The sequence below is a fragment of the Lactuca serriola genome, chromosome 7, assembly GCF_051521515.1.
Source record: "Lactuca serriola cultivar US96UC23 chromosome 7, Lser_US96UC23_V15, whole genome shotgun sequence".
Taxonomy (NCBI): domain Eukaryota; kingdom Viridiplantae; phylum Streptophyta; class Magnoliopsida; order Asterales; family Asteraceae; genus Lactuca; species Lactuca serriola.
In genome coordinates this window covers 174,067,133-174,083,675 of record NC_136414.1, presented here as the reverse complement: position 1 = coordinate 174,083,675, position 16,543 = coordinate 174,067,133, and the positions used below count along the sequence as shown (strand labels likewise).

At 35.6% G+C, this 16,543-nt stretch overlaps 2 protein-coding genes across 2 annotated transcripts; one reads left to right on the top strand and one right to left on the bottom strand.

The window, feature by feature from the left end:
• Positions 1-3,442: 3,442 nt before the first annotated feature.
• Positions 3,443-6,154, top strand: FRS10 (FAR1-related sequence 10). The gene is made up of 4 exons (XM_079008539.1): positions 3,443-3,625; positions 3,841-4,889; positions 4,998-5,441; positions 5,519-6,154. The coding sequence occupies exons 2-4, from the start codon at positions 3,864-3,866 to the stop codon at positions 6,131-6,133; spliced, it is 2,085 nt and encodes a 694-aa protein (XP_078864665.1). The 5' UTR covers positions 3,443-3,625; positions 3,841-3,863; the 3' UTR covers positions 6,134-6,154.
• An 88-nt stretch (positions 6,155-6,242) lies between these two features.
• LOC145061147 (Tetratricopeptide repeat (TPR)-like superfamily protein) lies at positions 6,243-8,930 on the bottom strand. Its single transcript, XM_079008540.1, has 2 exons — positions 8,830-8,930; positions 6,243-8,487 (listed from the first exon to the last, which is right to left on the bottom strand). The coding sequence occupies exon 2, from the start codon at positions 8,448-8,450 to the stop codon at positions 6,423-6,425; it is 2,028 nt and encodes a 675-aa protein (XP_078864666.1). The 5' UTR covers positions 8,451-8,487; positions 8,830-8,930; the 3' UTR covers positions 6,243-6,422.
• Positions 8,931-16,543: the final 7,613 nt, after the last annotated feature.

The window sequence follows — 16,543 nt, the reverse complement described above, 5'->3', positions numbered from 1 at the left end:
AGAAAATCAACAACTCCAAGTCGCATCATAACTAAGAAAAGCACATCATAGTTAAGATCTTACCAAGGATCACAAGTCTTGATCTTCTTCCGGATAGATGCATGCATCATCATGGTTCTGGTCTCTAGTCATACTCTTTGTCTTACCCATTTCTAGTTTTCTACACTTGCAAAAAAGAAATAAACATTTGAGAGATTCGTATATACCAGTTTTCATATAAGATACAAAGGTTAAAAACGTGGGACAAGTATACATATATAAACTGACACTAAAAAAATTGAAATTTATGAGAAGAAGATGCTAAAGTAATAAGCCATGGGGCATACACCATGGTATATTAATAATATGAGGCATCCTAAAATTGAAGGAGTTTCATGTGGGTATAAACAAACATGACCATGATCCACGTACCATGAAATAGTTACTATAGCATGCAATTACACAAATCTCAATAATTAAAAAAAAAAAAAAAAAAAAAAAAAAAAAAAAAAAACACCCTAAAAGAAACGCTTGATATCGTTTAAAATAGTGTTTTTGTCTCTGTCGACCACTGGACAGGCGTTAATAGGAAAAGATATCGTTATATGATCGAGTATTAACATCCAAATACTCTTCTAGAATTAGTTATACACAAACAAATCGAGATGTTTTTAAAAACAATTTACCTAATTAAGCAGGATGGCCAATCGGTTGAACTCAAGCTGATATGGTTCCGATTCCGATACGTATCGTAGATTCGTAATTTCGCATCCTGTATTTGTATGAATTGCAATTTTACTGATTTCTTTTGGGCTCCACAGTTCATTAGAATTTAGACCTAATAGGCCCTAGTGCTTGCTCATTCACAAGCCCAATACACAGTTTGTATGCGTTTGGGCTGGCTTTTTACCAAGTTATTATATAGGTTTTTTTTTTTTTTTTTTTTTTTTTTTTTTTTTTTTTTTTTTTTTAATCTTTTAAAAGGAGTAGTGTTTATGATATAATTATTTTCTAAATCGATTTTATTGTTGAATCTTTCAACGTTTTATTTATTTTTTTATATAAGGTTGTTACTTTTATATATTTGTTATGATTTGTGAGTTAATTATTATCTTGACAATTGTCTATTTATTTATGTATGTTTAGTGCTGTTATTTTGCTAAATGTCACAATTTTTTGAAGAAAGAACATCAAAGCAAAATTGTATATGCAATGCAATCAGCACTTTTTGAATAAAGATGTATATAGTCATTTTCAAATACGATATTTTTTCATTATTTCCAATGTATAGTCATGTTGCAAGATTGTGTTATAGTAATAAATCTTCATGTCGTTCATTCTAAGTCATAATGCAACATCCATTTTTAGGTACTAATCTCTAACCATTTAATTTATTCAAGACTGAAGTTTTTTAATTGACCGCAACACGGTGGTGGAGATCCATTATGGCACGGCCACGACATTCCCTACGGCGCGGTGACGAATGGTTTCAAAACCCTAGGTATCGGGTAGCGGAGACTATTTAAAAACAATGATGGTTAGGGTTTCCTCCACTCTTAGTCTCCTTCCCTTCTAGAGAACCCTAGCGTCAAAGTATCGTGTTCTCTTTTACTTCTTAGATCTTGTGATTTATATGCATTTTTGGGCCTTGTATGGATTATGAAAGGAGTTCTGGAAACTCCAAAATAAAGATTGGATCTTTATGGTCCCTTTGTGTTCTAGAAGTGTTTTATGGCATGGATATGGAGTTTAACCCCCATTTGATACCATGCATGGGGTTATGACCATATTTTCACCATTTCTTAACTTAGATTGTGTGACGTGCATAGGATATGCATGTCCATAAAGTTCTGATTTTTGTAGACCTTGAGGAAGTATAAAAGCTTCTTGGGAAGTATAAGACTTGGACTTAGGTGATTATGAGCTCAATAAGAAAATTGTTCTGCCAAATAAACCATGACACAGTCATGGCAAGGCCGATGAAGGGCAGGTGCAATCTGGACATATGCACGGGGCCCTTTTCCTAATGGGGCCCAATTTCTTTTTTTTTTTGTTTGTTTACTATGAGGCCCAACAAATGAATCCATGCTAGGTTTGTCCAAGTCCACTCAACAATTTAAGCAAATACGTGAGATTGTGAGAACTAGGACTGGGAACGCAACACAAAAGTCAAGCCAGAAGCCATTGTAATTGTATTCCGTCGATTATCCGGTTACCGATCATTCAGCGAATGGACAAGTTTGTTAATCGATCAAGCCCAACAAATCACTCTTTGTTAATCGATTAGACGATTACTAATCAGGTAACAGTCATTCAATTTCATTCAACATTCAATCATTTATGTATCTTGTTTGCTTTTTGTTTTAGAATTCATAATTTTTTTGTTCCAAAATGCAAAATTCATAAACTGACTAATTTATGTTATTAGAAATTGAATGTATAATGTCTTTATGTTATTAGCAATTCTGAAATTGAATGTTGAATTTGAATAGTTTGTCTTTATACTAAATTGAATATATTATCAAAATCACTTTATCATATGACAGTTATTAGTTTGTGTTGAAATTATGAAATCTGAATGAATGTTGAATGTTGAATGTTGAAACTAATGAACTTGTAGTGATGAAGTCTAAATAACCAACCGGTAGTTGAAAACCTAAAAAAAGAAAACTAGATGAAGAAAAGAGAAAGGTTGACGTAGGTGTTCTAGATTATTTTATTTATAAAGTTTATCGTCGTTTTAAAAAAAAAAATAGTTTATATAATTTAATTTGTTACACGTTAAGGCCTAAGGGCCCTTTTTTTGGCTCGTCCTGGGCATTTGAATCCCCAGGACTGACCATGAGTCAGGGGCTAACCACGGTGCGGTGGATGTGAGGTCTCGCGACTATTTTGGCGTGACTCGACCACGACGTGGTGGACCGTTGACTTTTTATCAGTTTAACTTTTGGTCAAACTTGGGGGTTTTAGGTTGTAGACTAAGGTATGACCTCTAAATTATTATAGGTGGTTCGTGTAGTTGATTCTGCATGATTTAGAGGGTTAATGTACAACTTTGATTCAGATAAGTCTTCTCACTATACTCTAGGATACGATGGTGCGTTATGGCAGTTTGCAGGTGATTGATTCATAGCAAGATGGGTAGATGGGTTGAAGATGAAGGGAATAAGAAGAATAGAAGATATGAGGAAAAGATGTGTGTGTGATTGAGAAAGGGGGGAGTGGGGTGTAATTTCTATTTTTAAACAATAAAGTATTAAAAATATATATAAAATACAAAAAATAAATTAAAATGGCAAAATCGTCTTTTCAAGTTTTTTAGGGAACAAAAATATGAATTTTTTTTAATTTTAGGAAAAAACCATAGAAAATTCTTGATTTTAAACTTTTTATACAAATCTTAAGGTTTTTTTTAAATTTTAGGCAATTTTGTCAAAATTTTAGGCCCGACTATCTGATTCGAATTGCCATCAATCAACAGCATTTTGACTTCTTCCAATGTAAAGGGAGAGTGACTACAAAAACGAACAGCAGAAATTCTCCAGAAACAACAAAACTCATCACTCCAAAGAAGGTGAAAATCAAGAGGGTCTCTCTCAGGTTTTGTTATGATTCTCGTCTCCAAAACCCTAACTTCCTCTTCCTGGTACGTCAATTTTTCCTATCCAGTTGTTCTTCAATTGAATTGTGCTTTAATTGATCTTATATACAAACTGAAACCTGTCATAAATTGAAAAAGGTTTCTCCATAGTTCACATACTAATCATCTTTTACGCACCTCATCCTCGAAAAAAAATCTACAATTTCCGATTATATCGTCGTAAACCTAATACGTTCAAAATCCAAATTGATTGTTTGCAGCTTATGTGATTCTGTTGTGGGAAATGACATCAAAACCGTTAAACAACATCTGGATTCGACGCCAACAATGCCCTTGTGGAGATTGGAAATGCTATATCAAATACGAAGGTGATGATCAAACAACTGGAGTGTCTGAATTGGTAAAGACTGATGGAACAACTTCATCATCATCAGATGTAATTTTCACCCCATATGTGGGTCAAATATTCAAAACCGATGATGAAGCTTTCGAATACTACTGCAACTTTGCCAGAAAGAACGGATTTTCAGTCAGGAAAGCCCGGTCAACAGAAAGTCAAAACCTCGGGGTTTACAGGAGAGATTTCGTGTGTTACAGATCTGGATTCAATCAGCCAAGAAAAAAGGCTAACGTGGAACACCCAAGAGATAGAAAATCAGTAAGATGTGGATGCGATGCAAAACTATACTTAACAAAAGAGATTGTAGATGGTATAACACAGTGGTACGTTTCTCAGTTTAGCAACATTCATAATCATGAATTATTAGAAGATGATCAAGTACGCCTCCTTCCTGCCTATAGAAAAATCCAAGAATCTGATCAAGAACGCATTCTTTTACTCACAAAAGCCGGTTTTCCAGTCAACCGAATAGTCAAAGTTCTTGAATTAGAAAAAGGGGTTCAACCAGGACAATTACCCTTCATAGAGAAAGACGTAAGAAACTTTGTAAGAACCTGCAAGAAAACCGTTCAAGAAAATGATGCCATGTTGACCGAAAGAAAAGAACTTGACATGTTGGCACTTCTTGAAGCATGTAGGGAAACCTCACAAAGGGATAATGGATTTGCATATAATTATACAACTGATGAAAGTGGTAAAGTTGAAAATTTTTCATGGGCATATGGTGATTCCATTCGCGCTTTTTCAGTTTTTGGAGATGTGGTTACTTTTGAAACAACATATCGCTCCATTACTTACAATATGCTTCTTGGTGTTTGGTTTGGTATTGATAATCAAGGCAAAGCGTTTTTGCTCGGGTGTGCTTTGCTACAAGACGAAACTTCTCAATCCTTTTCTTGGGCCCTACAGGTGATAAATCTTTCATTGATCATTAAGTTTTCCACTTTCCACTTTATTGTTAGTATCTGCTTTCTGCTTTATCGCTAGTATCTGCTTTCTGTTTTATTGCCAGTACAGACTTTCGTCCAGTTCTTGAGAGGAAGTCACCCGCAGACAATCGTAACAGACATAGATTCGGGTCTGAGAGACGCAATCACCACTGAGTTACCAAATTCCAAACACGTGATATCCATATGGCACGTGTTATCTAAATTATCCAGCTGGTTTTCTTTGGATCTTGGATTACAATATCCAGAGTTCAAAACCGAGTTTGAGTTGTTATGTCATCTTGAAAACATAGAGGATTTTGAAAACCAATGGAATCATCTTGTGAGTCGATTTGGAATCGAGTCAGATAAACATGTGGCTCTTTTGTTTTCTTATCGAGCTTCATGGCCTGTTGCGTATATTAGAGGCTACTTTCTTGCACGTACAATGACAATTGATTACATGAAGTCTATGGATAAGTTTATGAAGACTATCTTGAATCCACATTCGTCTTTCAAGAATTTCTTTGATCAGGTAATAGGTTGAAATTTTGAAAATTACCCTACTTTAAATGAAAAGGGCTAAGATTGTTTTCTTTAAAATTTGTGAAGGTAAGTGAGGCTACAAATGTTGCTTTTCATAAGAAAGAGAAGCAACTATCATCATATTCACCAATGAAGACAAGTCTACCACTTGAAGAACATGCAAGAAGTGTTCTTTCACCTTACGCCTTCAATGCATTACAACAAGAGATTGTTTTATGCATGCAATATGCAACAACCGATATGGCAAACGGATCATATCTTGTGAGACATTACAACAAATTGGAAGGAGAGTGTCTTGTGATTTGGATACCAGATACTGAACAAGTTCATTGTTCTTGTAAAGAATATGAACATTCGGGTATTTTATGCAGACATTCTCTAAGGGTGCTTGTACTCAAGAACTACTTCCAAATTCCTGAAAAATATTTTCCACTTAGATGGCGGGTTGATACTTCTCTGGTTCTTGATGATCATGTAATGACAACACAAGAGGGAAATGATGAGTGTTCTGAGGCGTTTAACTCTTTGACTTCAACTCTATATTCCGAATGTTTAATCTCTAAAGATCGTTTTAGTTATGTTCATAAAGAATTGAATCAGATTCTTGAAATTGTTAGAAGTATGCCTGTTTTTGATGAAGTTACTCTGGATTTGGGACCTAACACTGTTAATGATTTATAGAAACTTGGTGAATATTGAGCTTTTCTTGTTGTTGAAGTACATAGAATTTATTCATTATCGGGATAAAATTTTACATGATTGGTCCCTATGGTTTCAGTTTCTTGCATGGTTGGTCGAAATTGATATTGTAAACACATTTTTAATACAAAATCCATATACATGATATTGGAAAAAAAAAAACAATATTAAGTGAAATTATTCTTCATGTTAATGTTAGTACTCAATAAACCCTAGATTCAAAACATAATTTTGAACGAAAATCGCCTTCATAGTTTCATACCAAATTCACTCATACAAAGCTATGAGCAGGTGATTTCCTAAGTCCAATTTGATTCATCATATTTCTCACATTCTCAGCCTCTTCCCACCTACCAACAGCCGCATAAATATTCCCCATCAAAATATAATTCCCCGTGTTCTCCGGTTCCAACTCAAACAGCTTCTTCGCCGCCACTTCCCCCAATTCCACATTCTCATGGACCGCACACGCGCCCAATAACGCCCCCCACACTGTACAATTCGGACTCACGGGCATCTTAGTAATTAACCCATACGCCTCCTCAACCCTCCCCGCCCTACCAAGAAGATCAATCACACACGTGTAATGATAAGGACGAGGGGTAATTCCGTAATCTTCCATCATTTTAAACAACCTCAAACCCTCATCCACTAAACCCGAATGACTACAAGCATGTAAAACAGAAGTAAAACTCACCTCATTCGGTTCCACTTTACATTCAACCATTTGGTTAAAAAGCAAAACCGCACCCTCTCCATTCCCGTGTTTCCCATAACCCGATATCAACACGCTCCATAACACAATATCCCTTTCTTTCAAGGGTATTTCGGTAAATTGAACATACGCTTGTTCTAAAGCTCCGGATTTCGCATATATATCGATTAAACCGGTGGCTAAATCGTTTTTTGAAAGAAACCCCGATGTTATTAGATACCCATGGAAGTTTGTTACTTGCTTAAGATTTGTTGTAATCGCATATGCGGGTAGAACACATTTTATAGTTGCTTCATTGGGTCCCACGCCTTCGAGTCTCATTTTTTTGAAAAACAATATTGCTTCTGTGTAAAGTCCGTTTTCTATGCTTCCGGAAAGAATCGCGTTCCATGGTGCTGTTCTTGTTTTTGATGTTTTGTTAAATGTACGAAAACTATATGTAAAAAACGTACATTTTGCATACATGTCGATTAATCCGGTTTCTACATTTACATCAGAATCAAGATTGTTCTTCATTGCCCATGCGTGAAAGGTTTTACCATGTTTTAAATGCTTTAAATCCGCACATGATGAAAGAAGAGAAGCTAAAGTTAATGCATTAGGGTCTACACCTTCATGTAACATCAATGGGCAAAGTGAGATAGCAGTTCTTGTATCTCCATTCACAATGTAGCCATTTATCATTGAAGTCCATGTCACTACATCTCTTTGATTAGTTTCATTGAATACAATTCTTGCATCTTCCATTTCACCACATTTTACATACATGTCTATTAAAGCGTTTCTAACGTATAAGTTTTCATCCAAATTGTTCTTTTTCACTAAATCATGAATCTTTCTTCCGATATCTATCTCTTTCAGATAAGCACAAGCGGGAAGAATGGAGACAATTGTAGCATTATCAATCTCCATCTTTGAATCAATCATTTCATTGAAAACACTCAAAGATTCGTTTGCGAATCCGTTTTTAAAACACCCACTAATCAAAGTGTTCCAAGATACCACACACTTGTCATGCATGTCATCAAAAACTCGTTTAGCTTCATCTTTTTTGCCAAAACTCATGTACATTGCTAGCAAAGAATTACCCACAAATGTGTTTGATTCAACACCACTATGTAGAATCAAACCATGAACCGATAAACCAAACTGCAACATTGAAAGTTCAGCACAAGATTTAACCACAAAAGGGTATGTGAGCCTATCTGGCTTTGTTGTTCCTGACTTGAGCATTTCCACAAACATCTCAAGTGCGTTATATGGAAATCCCTTCTCGGTGTACAGCTTTATCATACTGTTGTATGAGCGCTTGGTTCTCTGATGCAATTTATCAAACAGTTGGCGTGCGTATGGGAGGTGACCTGATAATGCATACCCAGATGAAAGGAGAGCGGGAATGTAACGTGATTCCCATTGTGTAAGGAGGCCTGATGTGATGACATGGGCGTGGAGCTTTTTGATGTCAGTGAGAGATTTGTTGGCTGCATAGTTGTATAAAAGAGACTCGATTTGAGTGGCAGTTGGAACTATGGTTCGGGTAAATAAGTGGCTGATATTCAGAAGTGCTGTTGATGTGCCATTCATGACCTACTTAGATGTACTTCAGAAGGTTAATCGCTTCCTGGTAGCACAAATATCAAACAGAAACAGTTCAATTAACAAGCGAAGTCGAGATAACTTTAGATACGAACGCAATTTGCACAATTTCAATTAGGAATCGAAAGAATTCTGTGTATTTTCTTCAGCAAAACAATCACTTGATTAACAGTTCAGAGTAGTAAGAAAAATCTCAAATGCATTCTTTCCTACTGTACTCGTTATATTTTCTGATAGATAAACACAGAAACGATCAAATTTTAAAAGTCGAAGAATCATATGTAGAACCACAATGAAATATATGATTAAGCAACAAGCATACATAAAACACATATACTATGATGCAAGAAATTATCGAAATACGTACGGTAATGAATTTAGGGTCTGAACTTGTCTGACAACTGGAAACGTCACCGGCGAGGAAGGGACGCAGTGGAGCTCCGACAATAAATTAGGAGTTTTTTAGGGCTCAAATTATGAACTTGATTTTGTTTTGACAAAATTACAAAAATGGTCCTTTTGGAATGTCATTTTTTTTTGAAAAAAATTATAGATTTGGTACTTTTCTACTAGTTTTATTAAGGATTTGTTCCTTCGAATTAACTTGTTTTAAATTATTGATGTTAAGTCCCTCACTGTGGGAAAATGCGTCTTTTTATTTTGGGGAAAGCTTTCACCGTATTAGCACCGTAATTAAGATATATTTTACCCAAATATCTTATTTACATCCGTAAGTTGCAGTTGGCTCTTCACTTTCTCTCTTATTCTTGAAACCTCAGTTGTGCAAAAAAAAAAAACTAATCCAAGCATCAAAGAAGATTATCATTGCTACATTTCAATTGCAAATGATGTATGTAATGCGGGGATAAAACTAGTAAACAAGGTGTTTGACGCGTCACACATATATGTTAGTTGTACTGCTTCAAAAACTTTCTTGAAATTTCTTATGATCTCGAGTATCATAGGCAAGATACAAACTTTTTACTTCCATTTTCCTTTAATGATTATGTTTTTTTGTAAAGACATGTCTCATGTTGTTTACCATAGAGCAACACCATGTTGACAAATTTACCAAGTTTCTAGGCATCTAATACATTAAAGGTTAAGTGTCATATGTGGATTTGTGGACAAAGATAAGTTCTCAGTCAATGAATTTGATTATATAATGATTGAACTTCATTACTCTACACCCTTAGTGATATACCATCATTTTACGATTCTACATGCTAACTTGGATTTTGGTCTCAGAGTATTGGGGAATGATCATGATGTCTTAAATATGGCACAATACATTCCATATAACAAGTTGATTAAAGTATACACTCATCATGAGCATGGTAAAACAAATTTGTTAGTCCACTTCATGTCTCCCAAAGGAAAGCCAAATGCTATAATTAAGGCAACACATAAAAGGGATGTTCATAAGGGGGTAATCCATTCATCATCTAATTATACAAATGATAAAATCCCAATGAGAGATGAAAATAATAACTTTGATGATAAAAACAAGTAGGAGGGTATGCGGCTTTGATACTTTATGGCGGTGATACTAAACAAGTGTCACCATATTACAAAAGAACTAAATTGGGACGGCATGCTTAACATGTTGTTGATGTTACACTTGCAGAGGCTGTACGTTAATATGCATTCCTTGCAACATGCCACTGCCATTCTTACTTAAATAAAAAATAAAAATAAAAATTAAGGATGTATGTGATATTTACAAGTGGGTGCACAATGTTTATTAATCGGAGACATGGCAAAATGCATATGCATATAAGGTGCAGTCAATAAAGAAAAAAAAAAAGATATAGCCCAAAAGGTTATGTAAACAAAGCTTAATCCACATCCATATCATAAGTACGTAGAAACGCTTAAGAAAAGAAAGAAGAAAAGTGAGGATGAAAGTTTAAGCAGTAGTCTAAATGGAAGTGAAAGTGCTAGTCAACGAGAAGGTCACAATGTTGGAGTTGGTGGAGTTTAGAAACTAACAAGAAAGCATGTTAGTGTTACTTATGCAAAATACAAGGATAGGGGGCATAGATCACGGACATACAAATGTGTAACATCCTGACTCCCAGGTATAAATTTAAAGCTTTTATATTTATATTTTTAGGTCAAATCAACGAGTTGGAAGCTCCAAATCATCGTGTAGAGACCAAGATGGCCGTGTGAATTTTAGAACCTACTTGACGAGTTGGAGGACCCAACTCGACGAGTTGAAGTTAAATGTGAAAACCCTAATTTTTAGGGTTTGCGGCCTATTTGATGGACATTATGGCTCATTTGCAGCCTCTCTCATCATCCCCTTACCAAAGAAACCCTAATTACCCCATTGTGTGAGTATGTGAGCTTGGAAAGTCACTTTTGGTGCTCTTTTGAAAGTATTCATAAAGATTGAAGAGCTTGGATTGAAAGGAAGGTTGTAGATCCGACATCTACGTGGTATTGGCAACCAACTTGAGGTACAAAGTTGAGACCTTGCCTTTTTCTTGCTTAGATCTTACCTTATTCGAAAATGGCCATTTTTGGTGCAAAATGGAGTCACTTTCGGATTTAAGCTTGTCTTGGGAACATGGTTTTAGAGTTGGACTCCCCTAAGCATCCTTAGGCCTAAAGAATCAAGCTTTATCAAGCTATGACCATCCTTCATGCCCTAAACCTCTTATTTAGCATGTTTTTAGTGTTTTAGCCCCTTAATGCCATGCATGAACGTAAAGCTTGCAGCTTTACGTGGTATCTCAGCCTTAAAAGACTATATCTATAGTTTGGAGGTGTTACGTTGGTTGAAAAACGTCTAAACGAATTAAGAACAGGAAAACTCGACGAGTTGCATAGCCAACTCAACGAGTTGTATCAGATTTTCCCGTTTTCTGGATTCTAAGTGGACTCGGCGAGTTGATGAGATAACTCGATGAGTAGTTAGGGTTTTTCCTGTTCTCTGAGTTCTAAAGGAACTCGACGAGTCAGTAGCTGCACTCGACGAGTTAGGTCAACATGGACCGTTGACCTTGACTGTTGACTTTGACCGTGACCATGGTTGACCAAGTTTGGCTTCTGAGGGTATTTTGGTAATTTGGGTCTTGATGAAATTGGTCCTATGGTGGTTGTAGGTGTTTGAGTTCGGAGGTGTGAGTCGAGACTTGATTTCTATCTGTCACACCCCCAAACTAGAATGACGAAAACGTTTAGGGGCAGAGGACGTCATGTGCAGTATCATAACAATTGAATAGTAAAGAAAGCAAGCACAACCATCATATACATAATTAAAAAAGTTACATCATTGTAAGCGTTACATGTTTCCAAAAGTTAATTACAATATGATGTCAAAAGATTTGTTAAACGTCTTAGCGTTTTATCTTCAAAAACTGTTGATTTACCTATTTCATTGATTCCCCGAGAACACAAGTTATTTGAAAAAGTGTCAACAATTAAGTTGGTGAGTTCATAAGTATTTGAATGAATAATTATATGCCATTCATTGTAAAGAAATCACATTTGTTTTTGGAAAATCTGATATTTTCCTTAAACTGTATTGTATACAGTTTACTTGTAAAAGAGTGGTATTTACCCCGGAAAATCCTATATTTTCCATAAAAGTTGAACTGTAGTCTTAATTTTTCCAAGGCCAAAAAGTGCAAGGATAATTACCATACCTAGTTTTTTATATGTAGTTTTATTCGTAAACAAAACCATTTAGAAAAGATGTGTTTTTACATCATGTGAGTTTTCATAATCGTGCTATTAATGAATTGTTTGCCTCGACGTTCTTCAGGAGTCGAAAAGTTATGACATTTGTCACCCAAACCCGTCGGTTGTGTTGTAGCTAACAACCAGGGTGCAGGATCATTAGTCCTGTATAGATCTATACACAAATATCACGCTTTTCGGATGGAGACTCTAGTCATAAAACAGGACTTCCGTGTATACCTTGGTAGGTATGACGAAGACGATGACTCACAAATTTCCAACGAAATACATGTTTTTGTATGAAAATGTTTGTATATGAAATTGTTACCATTTTCGTAATGTTTATAATATATAAAAATAATCATATTTTTATATAATCGTTTCTTTGCCCTGAAAGGGTAAAATAGAATGAGTGTTTCCAAACTATACCTATTATAGTTTACAATGTATGTTTCATTTGAACTGATAACTGTTGTGTCATAAGATGTACTGTATGCAAATGTTTTCATCTAATATTTATATAAACTGTAAGAAAACAATAACAATAGTTTGTAGTTTAACACGAGTTTCCATGTATTTACTTGTATTCCCCCTAAAACGTAGGAAAAGACATGAAAATGTAGGGGTATGAACTCACCTTAAAAGTGATTAAAGGGAGAGTCTAGCTATAAACTGACAGCAGTTAGCGATCGCCGGCTCGGGAAAAGGCTTGAATTCAGCAACACGAGAAAGAGGGTAGTGTATTTGTGTAACACAAACGAAGAGGGAAAGATCTCTATTTATAGTACAATATTTTGACCCTTGCGTCGTGAGCCATACAAGCTCACGTTGTGAGCTCAGTCCTAATTAGCTCGTAGACCTGCCATCTGCGTTCCTAGCTTCGAAGGGCGTCCCATTGAGTCATCACGTCGTGAGAAGTTACTGTTCACGTCGTGACTTCTTGATGAATCACTCCGTAGACTTGTCATATGGGTACTAGGCTTGAAAGGTGTCGTTTTACTACCTCACGTCGTGAGCCTTACATGCTCACGTCGTGAGCTTGGTCAGACTAGGGTTTCTGACACATGTCAAGCTCTTAGATAGCTAAAACTTCAGTAGGTCATAACTTTTGCATACGAGCTCTGTTTTTGACATTCTTTATATCCACGTGACGGTGGATACGTAATATACAACTTTAATTTAGGTCACTAAGGCTAAAAAGTAGTCTATCGAAAACTCACTTTTTTACGATCCCTAATATCGTGTTAGTTTTGTCGTGAATTTCAACAGGTTATAACCTATTAGTTTATTGTATCTTATAAATAAGTGTAATGCACATAATAATTTTATATAAACATGACCTTAGGCATACAAAGTTCATTATTGTATAAATGTTACATTGTGAAACTACCGGTACAAGGTTGAAGTTTAGACCTAGTTTGCTCTAAAATTTCTGGTTGTCACATCATCCCCCCGTTAGTGGAAATTTCAGCCCGAAATTAAACTTTAAGTGGGACTTCAAGTGTTGGGGAAAAGATGTGGGTATTTCTGTTTCATTTGATATTCTCGCTCTCAAGTGAATTCAGGTCCTCGCTTGGCATTCTAGCGGACCTTCACTATCGATATGCGAATATGTTTCGTTCTTTTGACTTCTCTATCCAAGATTTCCACAAGTTCTTCCACGAAATGTAGACTCTCGTTAATCTCAATTTCATCGAGTGGGATAACCAGAGTTTCGTCCGACAGACATTTCTTGAGATTGGACACATGGAAGGTGGGGGTGTATGTTGTTAAGTTCTTGGGGAATTCGGAGTTTGTAAAGCTACTGGGTCGATCCTAGCAAGGATCTCGAATGACCCAATGTACATTGGTTTAAATTTTTGTCACACCCCCGAACCGGACGGCGGAAACATCCGAGGGCTCTTGTGACTTAAATTGAATACCATCACAATGAATATACATGAATCATAACATAATACATCACCATGCATTGAAATATTACAACTGATATTGTTTACATTCTGTACATTGTTTTAGACATTACAATTTCATAACTTAACTGTCTGACAGATGACCTAAGCAAAATACCATGACATTACTTGTTACTTATTCTTCGGCTTACCTGTTACCTGAGAATACAAGTTATTTTGAAAAACGTCAACATATGAAATGTTGGTGAGTTCATAAGTAATGTTGTAGTAAAATGATTTGGTGTAGTTTGTAAAACCCAGAAAATCCGATATTTTCTGAAAAGATCATTGGTTATAAAAAGTGTGAAGATCCGTAAATATGCTTGTTGATTTTTAGAACATGTATAATTGTTGAACTTTTGTATAAATCACGCAAATGAAATTGTTGAACTTCCCGGGAAAACCCGATGTTTTCCCAATACGTAAAATACATGACTTGTTTATTGTTATACCGATACGTCAAATGCTTTTGATTACCCGGGTGGCGTTGGATTAATTAGGGTTTGTGAGTTGTTATAATCACACATTAAGAAAATGACTAGTTTATAACTACAAATTACGAACGATCCTTAAAGGCGTCGGCCGTTACTAGTCACTTAATCCACCCACCCTGATTACTATTGTTTATCGTCCTGAATCTGTTTACTTTGATTTCTCATAAGCCCAACAACCGAGGAGAAGGAGGGTACGAAGCCCCCTCTATTTCCATGAGTTATTCAAGGCTATCGGGAATGCGAAAGACACTTGGCCCAACTCGCTTTTGACTTCTCGACCTCACTAACAGTACTAATGGGCCACTAGGGCCCAATAGCACATTAGAGCTATTGAAAGTCCTTTTACATGGAATTGGGCCATAGAAGGCCCAATAACACGTAAGTGTATTCCCTTCGGGCCCAAAGATCATGTTATGGGCTAGAAAGGCCCAACAAGCATAATTTGAAACTTCCAAGCCCAAAGTTTGTAAGTTAACTCATCATAATTATCGCGTGTTTATTGAAATGCTTTGGTTTTATGATTTTGTTTTGTTATTGATTCGAGACCGAATCAATTCGTTTTGTAACGATATTTGTTGTTGAAAATGTATTTGTTTTTCCGTGTCGTCGGTAGTCGTGGATCTTGTATTTTGTATTAGTGACTTAATTTGTTTGAAAATGGAGTTTGATCCTTTTCATTACCCTCCTTTTATAAAAATAACACTTTTGGTCCTTTTTAATAAAAGAGTTTCATTTTTAGTCCTTAAAATACTTTTCTTGACACTTTTGTATGATTTATTTGATGAAAACATGATTTTTAACCCAAAGTTTACATATTTGACAGATTCAACCCCTCTAGAATAGTGATTCTCGGTTAAGGGCTCATTTTTCACAACTTTTACAATTTTAGCCTAAAATCTAAAAAGTTTGCATTTTTGGTCCTTTTTGATAATGTAAAGCATTTTTGACCCTTATAAACATTTTGTTATGCTAAATACCCCCTGTTTTATAGAAAGTTACATTTCCAGCCCCTCAACTTGTAAAATTTCGCATTTGGAGGCTTATTGGGCCGAGAAGCCCATAATTAGCCCATTAGGTTAAAAATTTACATTTTAAGTCCTTAGAAATTTCTAAAAATCAGAAAAATATTTATGGAAACTGTTTTGGCCCCTTTTAACCTTCAAGAAACCGTGACTTGTTGATTTTTACCCCAGGTTTGTATTTTTGACAATTTAAGCCCAAAAATGGGTTTCATGTTCAAGTATGTTCATCCTAACCTTATAAACTATTTTTCTTGACTTGATTAGTGTATAATAGCTTAAGTTATGTCTATTTCCTTTCTCATGTCTTAGATCTCAGTTTTTACACACTTTTTAATAACATATTCATCACAAAACACATGATATCACACACATACATGCATCAAATCACACATAGCATACATTTACACATAGATCTACACATTTTCTTGTATTCTCCCCCATAAAACTCTTAAAAACCAAAAATAAAGGGGTATGAAACTCACCTTTGCTTGTTGTTTTCGATTTGAAGATGAAAAGAGAAGAGTTTGTTGTTATTTTCGGCTTTAGCAACCTTTCGTGGAAGATCTCGAACTTAAAGAGCTTCTAAGATGCAAGATCATGAATTTATATGAGTTAAGAAGGGATTTTTGATAGAACAAAGAGTCTAGAGTGTGGATCCAAGCATCAACTTACCTAAGATGATGATTTTTATGAAGAATCCCCCTTGCAAAGCCCTTAAATCTCGAAAATTTTGAAGGAGAAGTGAAGGAATTTGTAGTGTGTTCTTGAGAGTATTGAAGTGGAATAGTTTTGTGTGTGTGTGATACTCTCAGCCGACAGAAGAGGGAGAAGAAGAAGAGAGAAGATTCATGAGCTGTTTACTTGGGTGTATGGGATTTGCATGGAGAACCATTAAACAAAAATGAGGTAGCAATGAAAAAAGTCAA